The sequence below is a fragment of the Zootoca vivipara genome, chromosome 3 (assembly GCF_965207765.1).
Source record: "Zootoca vivipara chromosome 3, rZooViv2.hap1.1, whole genome shotgun sequence".
NCBI classification, from domain to species: Eukaryota; Metazoa; Chordata; class Lepidosauria; order Squamata; family Lacertidae; genus Zootoca; species Zootoca vivipara.
The window spans coordinates 117251556-117266202 of NC_142586.1; the positions used below are offsets into that span (position 1 = coordinate 117251556).

At 48.6% G+C, this 14647-nt stretch overlaps 1 protein-coding gene across 4 annotated transcripts in view; it reads right to left on the reverse strand.

Moving 5' to 3' along the window:
* Positions 1 to 14647, reverse strand: part of EFR3B (EFR3 homolog B) — a 103879-nt gene that overhangs the window by 12087 nt on the left and 77145 nt on the right. For all 4 annotated transcript variants that reach the window (XM_088666978.1, XM_088666980.1, XM_088666979.1 and 1 more), the window contains exons 11-15: positions 11648 to 11759; positions 10489 to 10540; positions 7342 to 7514; positions 4413 to 4488; positions 1136 to 1297 (exon numbers count right to left, since the gene is read on the reverse strand). In XM_088666978.1, the coding sequence (XP_088523104.1) occupies positions 1136 to 1297; positions 4413 to 4488; positions 7342 to 7514; positions 10489 to 10540; positions 11648 to 11759 (575 nt within the window). The remainder of the gene's footprint in view (positions 1 to 1135; positions 1298 to 4412; positions 4489 to 7341; positions 7515 to 10488; positions 10541 to 11647; positions 11760 to 14647) is intronic.

Genomic DNA, 14647 nt, shown 5'->3' on the forward strand with positions numbered 1-14647 from the left:
GATAGTCATATGAAAAATTGCCCGATCGATCCCAAATGGCGTTGCACATGCTAAAGGGTCTGGAAACCAAGCCTGATGAGGAATGGTTGAGGGTGTTGGGAATGTTTAGCCTGGAGAAGAGGAGACTAAGAGGAGATGGGACAGCCATCTTCAAATATCTCAAGGGCTGTCATGTGGAAGATGGAGCAAGCTTTTCTTTTCTCCTGTTCCAATGGGTGGGCCTTGAACCCATGTCTTCAAAGAGCAAGAAAGGAGATTCTGATTAAATATTAGGAGTACCTGTATTTTTTTGCTCCATAAGAAGCACCTGACCATAAGACACGACACACTTAGTTTTCAGAGGAAGAAAGGGGGAAAGCCCTGTTTTTTGGGGGATCAGCTCACAGCTCTGCAGCTTCTTTTGCAAAGAGGAAAACCCCCATTTTTAAAGGATCAGCTCAAAGTTGTTGAGTTTACTTTGCAAAGGGAAAAAATCCTGTTCAACTCACAGTTCTGCAGCTTCTGATAATCTAATCAGCCAGACAATCCAACCAGCCAGTCACATGTTGCAGCCTCCCCTCTGCAGAACATTCAACAATGGAGGCCTGGGCAAGGGGGCGTGGCCGGGAAGGGAACTAGCTTCCCTTATCTCCCTCCCCAATCTCTTGCAATCAGCTGCTGAGCGGCTTCTTTTCAACACCCCTCTTTCCCTCTTGTTAGCCTTCAGCTCTTTCTTTCTTTCTTTCTTTCTTTCTTTCTTTCTTTCTTTCTTTCTTTCTTTCTTTCTTTCTTTCTTTCTTTCTTTCTTTCTTTTTTAAAAAAGCACGACCTGCTTTTTGCCCCTGGGCAATTCAGCACCAGCGACCACACATTTGCTCCATAAGACGCTCCCCTTACTTTTTAGGAGGGAAAAAAGTGTGTCTTAAGGAGCGAAAAATACGGTAACTTTCTGAGCTGAGAAGGGACCCCAGGTTCCCTTCCGGTCCTAGAAATAGTATGATTAGTTTCTTTCCTGTGTAATGTGCTTCCTGAGATCAAACACTCCTTGAGGTTGCCCATATATTAATTTGGCACGATGTTCTCTCTCCGTCCTGACCACCCGGAAATAAAGGAATCAAGAGCCCTTCCTGCCGCCCCCTGGCCCCCCAGCCCCTACCTGCATGGCCAGTGCCAGCCGGATGAGGTCCACCACCACCTCCTCGTTGGCCAGCTCGATGCTGGTGAGAGCCAGCAGGCTGTAGATGGCCTCGTAATGCGCCCGCCCGTTGCTCTCCTCCTTGCACGTCAAGTACATGTGGCGATAGAGCTGTTGCGAGTGCTGTGGATAAGCAGAGAGGCGGCATGGGTGAGAGAGGCATCGCCGGAGGGCTTTTATATTGCCATGCCTCCCAAAACAAAACCGCCAGCATCATAGGTTTGGCAGTATAGAGATCTGGGGCGCGGCCAAATTTGGAATAAGTCACAGTCCTGGTTGCCTCGAAAAGGGCAGTCTAAGAGGAAAGGTCGCGCCTCAGAGACTTTTTTGGTTTAGTGAAAAGGAGAGCTAAGAGGCAACATGACAGAAGTTTATAATATTATGCAAGCCATGGGTAGAGAAGCATCTTCTGAAGCCCTTCTTTATGTGCCTCCTCTTTGAGAGGTCTGAAGGGTGTCAACACGAGAGCAGGGCCTTCTCTGCAGTGGCTTCCCATCTGTGGAATGCTTCCCCCAGGGAAGTTCCCCATGCGCCTTCATTATACACCTTTGGGTGTAGCCTTATTTGCTGATAAGGGTCCTTAAGTTGCGCCCAGGCAAGGACAAAGATAGTCTAAACGACACTGGGGTTGAGTTCCAGAGAAAGAATTTAATTCTTTAATTTAAGAGACTCTTGGTGACCCATGTTTCACGACAAGAGTAAAGAAACACAAATTGCAAAGCTTCTTATACACTTCTTGGGCTCTGTAAATGTGCGCATGCAAGGGGGTCACTAGTACATATATGGATCTTCCTGTGTCCGGTTCTGTGCGTAAACACATGCTGGCTCAACAAAGCCTTTAGCCTTCAGTTTACGCGTCAAGCTAGCAACTTCCAGCAGCCTTGAGTAAGACTATGTGTCAGGCATAGCAGCTGATAAGCCCTTCTGTGTTCCAGACAGGGCCAGCTCATCCGGCCTTGATAGCTTAGCATTCTGCCTGGCTTCCCCTTTGGCACACAGAGGCATAGAGGCAAAGAGAACGGGGTGAGGTGGGGTGGCTAAGCCATACTCAGAATTATACAATGCAAGCAATGCAAACTATAGGATCAGATCTAGCTCAATAACACAATTGGCAAATCTCTCCTCCACATTCCCACCTCTTGTTTTTGGACTGACGGAGCCCTCGCTCCGTCGCGTCCCATGATGGTACTGATTGATTGATATCGCGTCCTAGAATCATAGAATCATAGAGTTGGAAGAGACCACAAGGGCCATCCAGTCCAACCCCCTGCCAAGCAGGAAACACCATCAAAGCATTCTTGACATATGCCTGTCAAGCCTCTGCTTAAAGACCTCCAAAGAAGGAGACTCCACCACACTCCTTGGCAGCAAATTCCACTGCTGAACAGCTCTTACTGTCAGGAAGTTCTTCCTAATGTTTAGGTGGAATTTTCTTTCTTGTAGTTTGAATCCGTTGCTCCGTGTCCGCTTCTCTGGAGCAGCAGAAAACAACCTTTCTCCCTCCTTTATATGACATCCTTTTTTCAAATATATAAAAGGATGTCATATAAAGGAGGGAGAAAGGTTGTTTTCTGCTGCTCCAGAGAAGCGGACACGGAGCAACGGATTCAAACTACAAGAAAGAAAATTCCACCTGTCGCGTCCCATGATGGTACTGATTGATTGATTGATATTCTCATACCCGGACAATAAAAAAGGGAGGGGGAGCAGAGGAGAGAGAGAGAGAGAGGCAAATCTCTCCTCCACATGGGTGCCGGGCAAAAACATTCCTTTTTAACCAGGCCTTTGGTTGACCTAATTGACATCTTATGCCCTTTTTCTTTTTAATTGTGTTTTTTGTGTGTGAGAGGGGTGTTATTGTGCTGTGGTTTTATATCTTGATTTTATGCTGTGAACCACCCTTAGACCCCTAGGTATAGGGCCGTACATAAATTCAATAAATAATAATAAGAGTTTTTCTCCCTCTCATAACACTAGAATCTGTGAACATGCAATGAATATCAGAAGACTATAGGAAGATTCAGGATGAATAAAAGAAGCGACTTCTTCCTGCAGCGCAGAACACTGAAAAATCAGTATTGCTGAAAATCAGGATTAAACTGTTCATTAACCTGCCCACTTGGAAACCTGGATGTGTTTGCTTTTGGGAATCGCTTACAGAAAAATTAGCTAGTTTGCTCCTCTGAGTTTTCGAGAGAGGAATCACTAATCTGTCCCCAGAGGTGAATCAGCTTCGCCCTCGTGCCTTTCTGAAGACAGAACAACCCCAGCCCAGGAGAGGGCTCTGGACTGTCTCCAGCACTGGCCTGACCCACAGTAGACCCACCAAAAATATTAGCTGGGGTGCAATGATCTTAATGGGTCTGCGTTCAGTGCAGAGTTAAACTGTGGAACTCCCTCCCACTGGAAGCTCTGATGGCCACCAACCTGGATGCTTTGAGGGCTACCAGCCAAGGCGACCATGTTCTGCCTCCATGACTGGAGGCAGCCATGCTTCTGGATAGCACAGGAGGGGATATGATTGGCTTTGGGTGCAAATCCTGCTTGCGGGTTTCCCATAATGAGCATCTGATCGGCCACTGTGAGAACAGGATGCTGGCCTAGATGGGCCGCTGGCCTGATCCAACAAGCTCTCCTTGTGTTCTTATGACATTCAACCGCAGCCAGGTAGGAACGTTCTTGCCTAGCGTCACAAGAGCAGCACCAGTTCTCAGTAGTGCCTCGGCCCAGTATACCTGAAGGAGTATCAACCCATTTTCCAGCCCGGACACAGAGGTCCAGCTCTGAGATCCTTTCTGGCGGTTCCCTCCCTGCGAGAAGCGAGGTTACAGGGAATCAGGCGCAGGGCCTTCTCGGTAGTGGCACCCACCCTGTGGAACACTTTCCTATCAGATGTCAAGGAAATACACAACTATCTGACATTTAGAAGACATCTGAAGGCAGCCCTGTTTAGGGAAGTTTTAATGTTTGGTGTTTTATTGTGTTTCTAATATTCTGTTGGAAGCCGTCCAGAGTGGCTGGGGTGGCCCGGCCAGATGGGCGGGGTATAAGTAATAAATAATAATAATAATAATAATAATAATAATAATAATAATAATAATGGTGGATGAACGGCATTGCACATGGAAGGTGCTAGAAATGATTCCCCCCCCTCTTGATGTCTACATGTCTACCTGTCTGGCTCACTTCCTTCTACCTGCAAATCTTGCAAACCCACAAGCGCCTTTCCCCCCCTTACCTTTTTCATGAAGACGGTATCCTGGCGGGAGCACTTGTCCACTTTCAGCTTCAGGATGGAGATATCACTGATGGTGCTGTGTGGTGAAATGGCAAAGGATGAAACGAGAGGCAGCGTGGCATAGTGGTCGCAATGCTGGGCTTTGACCTGGGAGACCAAGGTTCAGCCTAACCTACCTCACAGGGTTGTTGTGGGGGTTAAATGAGGAGGGGGTGACCCATGCAAAAGGGAGCAGGGCCGTCTTAAGCATATCTGGCGCCCTGGTGCAAAGATCCCTCCGGCGCGTGCCCCCTGTTTCCCAGCGCCCCCCCCCAGCGCCCCCCAGCCTTGCCTGGAAGGGAGTTGCAAATGCAATAAAGAAATAATAATAAAGAGAATTAACATAGGCACGGCAAAAACTTTCTTTAGCTGCCACCAGGAGCATATCAAGACCTGGGAAGAAATGACCCCCTTGGCATTACCTGTCAAAGGAGGTTGCCAGCGAGTTATATATGAAAGGGAAGAAAAAATGACCAACTTTGGAGGAACGGCTGTTAGAACTGACAGACTTTTAGCTGAGATGGGGAAATTGGCAGGTTTAAATCAGAGCAAAGTCATTGCTGACATTTTTTGAAGACTGCAAACCTCCTACAGACTTTTTTGCATGGGAAAAAAATACCGTAATTATATTCATAGCTGCCAAGTTTTCCCTTTTCTCGCGAGGAAGCCTATTCAGCATAAGGGAAAATCCCTTTTAAAAAGGGATAACTTGGCAGCTATGATTATATTTGGATTTGAGGATTGAAAATAATTTTTGTTTATGGAAAGTGGCTTTGTTGGGTGATGGGTTGGACAAAGTGAATATTATTTTTATAAAGCGGACAGATGAAGAATCTGATCATTTTTTTTTTTACTTTCTAGGTATTATCTTTCTGTCCTTCTCTTTTACTCCCCCCTTTTATGCTTTTATTGCAGCTAGATCCAAGTCTTAGTTTGGATAGAAAAGGGAAAAGAAATTAAGTTTTGTATTTTACTGCAGGAAGCTTACTCAAAATTATTATTAGAATTAGACACTTAGAAAGGAAGGGTAAAAATATTTCAAATTAAAGTTGGGCTAAACAAGAGATGAATCCTTGGAAAAGATGGAGGGCACTAGGAGAAGGGGAAGACAGAGGACGAGAGGGTTGGACAGTGTTCTCCAAGCTACGAACATGAGTTTGACCAAACTGTGGGAGGCAGTGGAAGACAGGAGTGCCTGGCGTGCTCTGGTCCATGGGGTCACGAAGAGTCAGACATGACTAAACGACTAAACAACAACAACAAACAAGGGGTTTCTAAACTTTTCTAGGCCCCTGCCCTCTCGGTTCCATAAACTCATCCTCAGAGCCCACCTTACCTTCCCCTAAAAAAAGCATTATTCAGAACAACGGCTTGCACGACCCATGATAAAATTCAATGCAGCAATTATTAATTGCACATCTGTTCAAACCCCAATTAAAATGAGTTTGTTTCATTAATACAACAAGACTGAGGGACGTGATCCAGTGCCCACAGCTGCACTTTGGAACTCCCTGCCTATGGAAATCTAGCAGGCAAGCACCTTCCCCGCACTCTTTCCGGCGCCTGTATCGTACTGCAAATCTGGAAGGGTGCCACCCCACCAACCTCGAGGCTCAAGGGCAGTGGGGGCAAACCTATGGCACGCATGCCAGAGTGGGCACTCAACCAGCTGGCAGTCTGCTGTGGGTGAGTTGGAGACGCATGTTTGCTGTGCTTGTTGTTGTTGTTGAGTCGTTTAGTCGTGTCCGACTCTTCGTGACCCCATGGACCATAGCACGCCAGGCACTCCTGTCTTCCACTGCCTCCCGCAGTTTGGTCAAACTCATGTTCGTAGCTTCGAGAACACTGTCCAACCATCTTGTCCTCTGTCGTCCCCTTCTCCTAGTGCCCTCCATCTTTCCCAACATCAGGGTCTTTTCCAGGGAGTCTTCTCTTCTCATGAGGTGACCAAAGTATTGGAGCCTCAGCTTCACGATCTGTCCTTCCAGGGAGCACTCAGGGCTGATTTCCTTCAGAATGGAGAGGTTTGATCTTCTTGCAGTCCATGGGACTCTCAAGAGTCTCCTCCAGCACCATAATTCAAAAGCATCAATTCTTCGGCGATCAGCCTTCTTTATGGTCCAGCTCTCACTTCCATACATCACTACTGGGAAAACCATAGCTTTAACTATACGGACCTTTGTCGGCAAGGTGAGGTCTCTGCTTTTTAAGATGCTGTCTAGGTTTGTCATTGCTTTTCTCCCAAGAAGCAGGCCTCTTTTAATTTGCTGTGCTTATGCGAGTGATTTTCAGCGCGTTTTTCCAGTGGTGCTAGTGATTTTCTGCATTTCCCCCCTCCCCAAAGCTCCGGATCCCTGGGTAAAGGTAAAGGGACCCCTGACCGTTAAGGTCCAGTCGCAAACGACTCTGGGGTCGCGGCGCTCATCTCGCTTTAGCCGCTTCTGGCGAACCGGAGCAGCGCACGGAAACGCCGTTTGCCTTCCCGCCGGAGCGGTACCTATTTATCTACTTGCACTTTGACGTGCTTTCGAACTGCTAGGTTGGCAGGAGCAGGGACCGAGCAACGGGAGCTCATTCCATCGCGGGGATTCGAACCGCCGACCTTCTGATCTGCAAGCCCAAGAGGCTCAGTGGTTTAGACCACAGCGCCACCCGCGTCCCTGATCCCTGGGTAATCCTCCCCCAAAATGCTCAATGACACGGAAAAATACGGTAAATTGCTGTGTTGGCACTTTGCTAAAAATAAGTGGGTTTTGGGTTGCAATTTGGGCACTCAGTCTCTAAAAGCTTTGTCACCACTGCTCCAGGGTCTTGCTGCAACCCCACAAAGTTGACCCGGCTCCTGCCCCCCATCCTGCCCCCCTGCAAATGGAGGGAAAGACCTGTGCACCTGATGGTCTGGAACTTGTGCTTGTTCCCGTGGCGGTCGATGAAGCTGATGAGGATCTGGAGGACAAAGAGGCGGATCTCTGCGTCCTCCATCAGAGCCGCCGACAGGAGCCGGTCCAGGAAGGAGCTGGGCAGAGCTGTGAGCATGTTGCTGCACTGGAAGCCGGTGGAGACCTGCGAGGCACACAGAGATCTCCGTTTAACCGGCGCCAACCTCATAGAATCACAGAGCCTCCCTGTTATGTATTATGTCCATGGAAACTAAGAAAAACCATAGACCCCTCTTTATGTACGCAACCACAGCGGCTAGGACAGGCATAGGCAAACTCCGGCCCTCCAGATGTTTTGGAACTACAATTCCCATCATCCCTAGCTAACAGGACCAGTGGTCAGGGATGATGGGAAATGTAGTCTCAAAATATCTGGAGGGCCGGAGTTTGCCCATGCCTGGGCTAGGATTTTAATAGCAAGGAATTGGAAAGGTGATAAACATCCCTACAAAAATGGACTGGCAAGTGAAAACGATAGCATATTTACAACTTGCCAAAGCGACAGGGAGAATAAGAGGAAATTCAATACAGAAACTTAATAAGGATTGGATGATACTTAAAGGATATTTTAAAAATTACAGTGAGAATGTTAATCTCCTGACAGACCTAGAATGAATAGAGAATGTACATGGTAAAAGTTTACGGATATAAAATGGGAAACCAAAATAATAATAATGAATTCTGTATAGCTTAACAAAGTGTAAAATAGCACAGTGAGAAGAATCGGAAGTTAGTGTGTCTATGCTGTGGTGTGTATTGTGTGTATACCTAAACATTAGGAAGAACTTCCTGACAGTAAGAGCTGTTCGGCAGTGGAATTTACTGCCAAGGAGTGTGGTGGAGTCTCCTTCTTTGGAGGTCTTTAAGCAGAGGCTTGACAGCCATCTGTCAGGAATGCTTTGATGGTGTTTCCTGCTTGGCAGGGGGTTGGACTGGATGGCCCTTGTGGTCTCTTCCAACTTTATGATTCTATTGTCTAAATTATATGTAAATTAATGTAAAATGATGTAAAATAAAGGTTATTTAATTACACACACACACACACACACACACAGTGTGTATGTGTGTGTGTATATATCCTATATAATAAAGTCCCTGTGTCTCTGCGTCCAGTCCCTGTGTCCCTGTGTCCGCACTAATGCGCATGTGCCCCACGGACACAGGGACTGGACGTACACACGCGCGCTCTCTCTCCCCCCCTCAACCCCTGCCTCCCGTTCCCCTGCGGCGGCGGACCAAGATGGCGGCATCGGGCTCCGGGGCCGCGGCGGCAGGAGCCCGGTCCGGCTCACCCCGCCGCCGCCGCGGGCCCGGAGCCCGATGCCGCCATCTTGGTCCGCCGCTGCCTCCTCCTGACAACCCTACCTGGCCTGTGAGAGGAGCGGCGGGGCCGTGGCCTTCCCTCCCTGTCTGCGCTCGGCCACGGGCCACGACGGGAGAGCGCTTTGTTTAATTGCGTTACTGGCGCGCCCCGCCAGTAGAAAGGGAGGGAAGGCCGCAGCCCCATCGCACCTCTAGCGCCCGTTTTCTTAACGGGCTGAATGAGACTAGTATATATACACTATATATAGTAGGGAGCTCCACCCTGACTCAGTTGCAACACACACCATAGGGCACGGGTGTCAAACACAAGGCCCAGGGGCCAAATCCGGCCCGCCAGACCTCGTCATGTGGCCCGCCGAGCGCCCCAGCCAGCGGGACCCAGCCAGCGGGACCCGACAAAGCGCCGACAAACAGCTGGGGCCTGGGGGGGGGGGTAGAAAGGCGGCCGGAGCAGCGCTGCGTGGAGCGCCCTGAGCCACAGCAGGAGAAGGAGGAGGCAGCTTGCCAGGTCAGCGCCCAGCAGCGCTGCACGGAGAGTCCCGAGCCTCTGCGACGCAGCAGTGCTCTGTAGCACTTTGAATCCTCCTGCCACGGCTCGGCGCCTGGAAACGGCTGCTGCTGCGGCAGCAGCACAGACAAAGCACCCAGCAGCACCGCGTGGAGGAGGAGGAGGATTCAAAGTGCTACAGAGCACTGCTGCGTCCCAGAGGCTTGGGACTCTCCGTATGGCGCTGCCGGGCACAGACCCGGCAAGCCGCCGCCTCCGCCTCCTCCTGCCTCACCTCCTCCTCCTCCTGCTGCGGCTCAGCCTCATGAACGTGAGCTCAGCAGCGGCTCAGCCTCATGAACGTGCAACTCTGAGGCTTTATGCACGTCTCCTAAAACGGACACCGGCTGCCTCACGCTGCACGGGAAATGCTTTTTGCCCCTGGGTCCCTTCATGCTCTTTTCTGGCGCTGAATCAAGGCGGCGACCCCCCCTTCCCTTTCTTTCTTCCTCTCTCTCGTTCTTATTCTTTCTTTCCCTCTCCTCCCTTCTTTATCTTTGTTGTCTCTCCCTCTTTCTTTTTCTCTCCTTCTTTATTCCCTTCCTTCTTTCCTACTCTTCTTTCTCTCCCCTCTTTCCTTCCTCTCTCCCTCCTGCTCCCTCTTTTCTTTCTTTCTTTCTTCCTCCCTCCCTTCCTCCCTCCCTCCCATCCCTCTCCCTCTCCTCAGAAACATAGGATGCTGCTTTATACTTCTGGCCCTTAAACCCTGGAACCAGAGAGCAGCTCCAGTGAGTCAACCTCAGCCAGTCCCTTTGGTGAAGGGTGGTGGCTCACTGGCAGAACAGCTGTCCTGCATGCAGAAGGACCCCAGCATCTCCAGGTACCAGTAGCTCTGCAAAGCTCCTGCATGAAACCCTAGCGAGCCTCCACCACCCAGTGCAGTTACCAAAAATCATTTTTCAATAAATTGTACAATAATTGTACATTTGAATATCTACTTGCCATTATTCTGACTATGTTTCTGCTTTCAGAGGTAGTTATTACTTACATTATTACAAAAAAACAGTAATAATTGAATGCAGTGACAATAATTTGATAATAAAGAGTGGACACATAGTCCTACAGATACAACCGGCCCTTTGAGGGTGACCAAACTGCTGATGCAGCCCCCGATGTATTTGAGTTTGACACCCCTGCCATAGGGCAACTTTCCCAGATTCTGGGATTAATGTATGTCATGATCCACCACAATCCCCCGCAAAAAGAAAAACCGCACCATATTGGTTACCTGGAGGAGGGATTTCAGAAGCATGATCTGCGTCAGCCGATTCCTATTCTCCCTATAAAGGCAAAAGTTGAGATTAAAGCCCGGCGGTGGGTGATGTTCGCACTGAGAAGCTAACTCAAAATCACAGAGCGATGGAAACAGGATTTCCTTAGCTGAAGGGTGCAAGGTAACAAAAGAAATAAGTGCCGCCTTTCTCATTTTCTCTCTTACGGTGATAGTGCCTATGCCACTCAGACAAATTAAGAAATAGTTTTTCAGTAAATTCTCTAAAACTAACGCAGGTTAACTATACTCATGAAGCCGTTTCTAAACAATTGGCTTGATTTTTAAATGTCAATTATTTTTTCCAAAACAATTGCAAATAATTTGAATCTTGAGTTGGAGCAGTGAGTTGCTGGGGAGACCCCCCCCCTCACCCCGTCAATAATTCTCTTTTCTTTTTTCCCGCCCTCCAATATGCAGCAAGTTTTTTTATTCCTGGCTGGGTTCAGCAACCCAAAGACTTGCTAAGGCTCCAGCCTTTTATAGAGAGATGCGCCTGTTCTTTCCACCAAAATATCTATCGCCTCCTAATTCGTTCCCTGAAGGGTCGCCTCTCATTTTCCCAGCTCCCAAGTGGAGATTTAAATAGACATCTCCTATTAGTCCAAGGTAAGAGCTGTTTATTTGTAAACAGAAATGAGAATCGGGGCCGTTTTGCTAAGTGCTTCCTGGCATCAGACAGTTTTGAGACACCTTGAGGAAACAGCACAAATGTGGCACTTAAAAGTTAACATTTTGGTGGACAGAGAAGAGAATCTCTCCATGTATCTGCAAGCACTTAGTGAAATGGGCTTCTAATTTGTCCTAAAGGTGGTCCCTTCGTGCCCACAAAATGACACCCTTAGGAGCTACTGGCCCTAATGGTTATGCTCTGCCTCCAATGGCGGAGGCGGCAAGGCTCCCGAATGCCAGTTGGTGGAAACTGCAGGCGTCAGAGAATTGCCAAGTTGGGTGGGACACCCAGGGGTCATCTAGTCCAACCCCCTGCAACAGAGGAATCACAGGCTGTGGGAAGAGGATTTGGGGTGGGGGTGGGGGAAGGCAAAGGAGAGAGTCAAACAGTCGGAAGGAAAAGGGGTAAAGGGGAGTAAAAGGCGAAGGAGAAAAGTTTCCTCACCCAGCTTTCCCCGTGTCTAGAGGGTGGTGCAGAGAAGGAAGAGGGACTTTGCTCATGATAAAAAGCATGACCTCCGACCTCTGATAGGTGGGCAGGGTGCTGGCAAACGAACCTAAAGAAAGACAGCAGGAAGAGAGCATGCAAGACGGTCCAGTTTCCAGGGCGGGGGGAGAAGATGGGGATGAACGGACAGGCAGGCAGGCAGGCAGAGAGGGTGCAAAGGCCCGAGGCAAGAAGCGGGGGGCACTCTCTTTTCAGGCCAGAAGTATTTCACCAAGATGTTGCTGCTCTCCCACAAGCCATGGGGAATAGGATCACAGAATCACAGAACTGTAGAGTTGGAAGGGTCCCCTGGGGTCATCTAATCCAACCCCCCGCAATGCAGGAATAGCGACAGCCCTGGTCCAAACGTGTGCCTCTAACTTTGCCATGAAAAACAGCTCCCGTATGAGGGGGTTTAACTCGGAGGCGGAATGGGGTTCCTTGGGAGCACGGAATGGGGTCCCTGTAGGAGCACCCAAAACAAGCTTCCGTTTGCCGAACACACGGCAACCCTGCGTCACCCCAAGAACCAGCCCAGTTTCCAACCATGTCGGAAGTAATGGGGGCTGGTCTGGAGCCAAGCAAAGGCGTCTGCTTAGAGAGGAGCCCCAGATCGGTTGCAGAGGGGTAGGGGAGCTAAAATAATGCCAATATACTTCACATCTGGCAAACAATGTGCCCCTTGAATTTCTGACGTGTCCAAAAAAGCTCTGGAAACAAAGGAGGCTTAATTTGGTCAGAATCGAGTCCACACTTCCAGCGCTCATGCTAAATACAGCCGTACCTTGTTTTTCAAACAGCTTAGTTCTCGAACGTTTTGGGCTCCCGGACGCCGCCAACCCAGAAGTGAGTGTTCCGGTTCACGAACTGTTTTTGGAAGTCGAACGTCCGACATTCCTGCAGCCAATCAGAAGCCGCGCTTTGGTTTCCGAACGTTTTGGAAGTCGAACAGACTTCCGGAGCGGATTCCATTCGACTTCCGAGGTACGACTGAACATTCCTTCTGGTCAATGAGCCACTATAGCCAACAGAGGGCTTTTAAGACTCATCTACCCAGGTACTATCGGAAACCCGAGGGGCACATTGGCTGCCAGATTTAACCCCCCCCTTTCACTACAACTTTCAGACAACCCCAGGTTCAATCCCCACCAGGGCAGACATGCTGGACAAAGTCCCCCCCCCCTCTTTAGCATGGGCACTCAAGAGTACTCTTCTTCCTGCAAAGCCTATCTGCTTAAAATGCAAAAGAATGCATGAGATTCTTAATCTTGGGGTTGTGGGTTCGAGCCCCGCATTGGGCAAAAGATTCCTGCATTGCCGGGGGTTGGACTCGATGATCCTCGCAGTCCCTTCCAGCTCTAAAATTCTATGATTCTCCAGTGGCAAAAAAACCCACCATCTCTTTCCCTTCTCTCTCTGTCTCCCATCTACTTTGACTCTGGCGATTCCCAAGCTTATCCTGACCTCTGCTGGTGGCATGAAAGCAAACTCTGAAGGCGTCTGCTTCCCTTCCTTCCTACCTGCCTCCAGCGCTAGAAACTCCCGTCCTATGTGCTCACGAGGGATTTATGGAGACATGGAAGGGTTAAGAACATGAGAAGAGCCTGCTGGATCAGGCCAGGGGCTCATCTGGTCCAGCATCCTGTTCCCACAGCAGCCAACCCATTATGGGAAACCCACAAGCAGGATTTGAGCACAAGAGCGCTCTCCCTTCCTGGAGATTCCAGGATCTGGGTTTCAGAAGCATTTCTGACTCCAACTGTAGAGGCAGAACACAGCCATCGTGGCTGGGAGCCCTCGATAGCCCTCTCCTCCCTCGTGAATTTGTCTCATCCTCTTTTAAAGCATCCAGGTTGGTGGCCATCAGAGCTTCTTGTGGCAGGGAGTTCCACAGTTTAACTCTGCACTGAACCCATCAAAATCATTGTTTTTGGTGGGTCTACTCTGGATCAGTCCAGAGCCTTCTCCTGGGCTGGGGTTGTTCTGTCTCCAGAAAGGCACGAGGGCAAAGCTGATTCACCCTTGTGCCTCTGGGGACAGATTCTGACCTGCCAGTTAAGGATTTGTCTCTCTATATAACTTGGAGGAGCAAACTAGCTAATTTTTCTAGAAGCGATTCCCAAAAGGAAAATCCATCCAAGTTTCCAGGCAGGCAGCTTAACAAATAGTTTAATACTGATTTTCACTTTACAGTAGAGGCACGAGTCTCCCCTCTGATTCTTTATCCTTTGACCTGCTGTTCGGTTGGGTTTTACTCAAATCCTTACAGCCTTGATGGTGCATTGACTGTTTCATTTGCCTTGTCTGTCTTCTTAGTTACCATTATTATTATTATTATTTAATTAAAAATATATTGGCTCTTGATCTTACTGCTAGCCCCCTCCCCCTACCCCCAGGTGGCTTATAAGCACAGGTGGCAGAGAAACCAACAGAATAACAGTATTGTAGATCCGAAAGGGGTCCCCATTAGTCATTTAGTCCAAACCCCTTCAATGAAAACACTTAGCTAACGAATCCCTGGCTATATTAAGAAATTTTGTTTAAAAGAAAGTGTATAAGGGGGGGACATTATCATGGACTGAATGTCTTAAATAACTTTTTTCTATGTAACCGATAGATGGAAAATCAGAAGTCCTTATTTTTCTTCATTTCTTCTTTTTCCACTCACTCCTTTTGTTTCTTTTCCTGTTCTTTTCTCTCTCTTACATTTGCCCTTCCTGCTTCTTTCTCTTCCTTTTCTCTTTTGTCGCTGTTTTCGTCTCTTTCTTTTAAATTTACATCAGTTTTCTACAACTTACTGTATGCGGAAAAACCTTAACAAAAATTTTAAACAGCAAAAAAGAAAGAACCCTTGACTGTTGGCCCTCTGACTTTTCTTTAGAAACCTCCCGTGAAAGAGTCTGTCCTGCGGTCAAACAGCTCTCGCCATCGGAAAGTTCTTCCTAATGTTTATTCTTC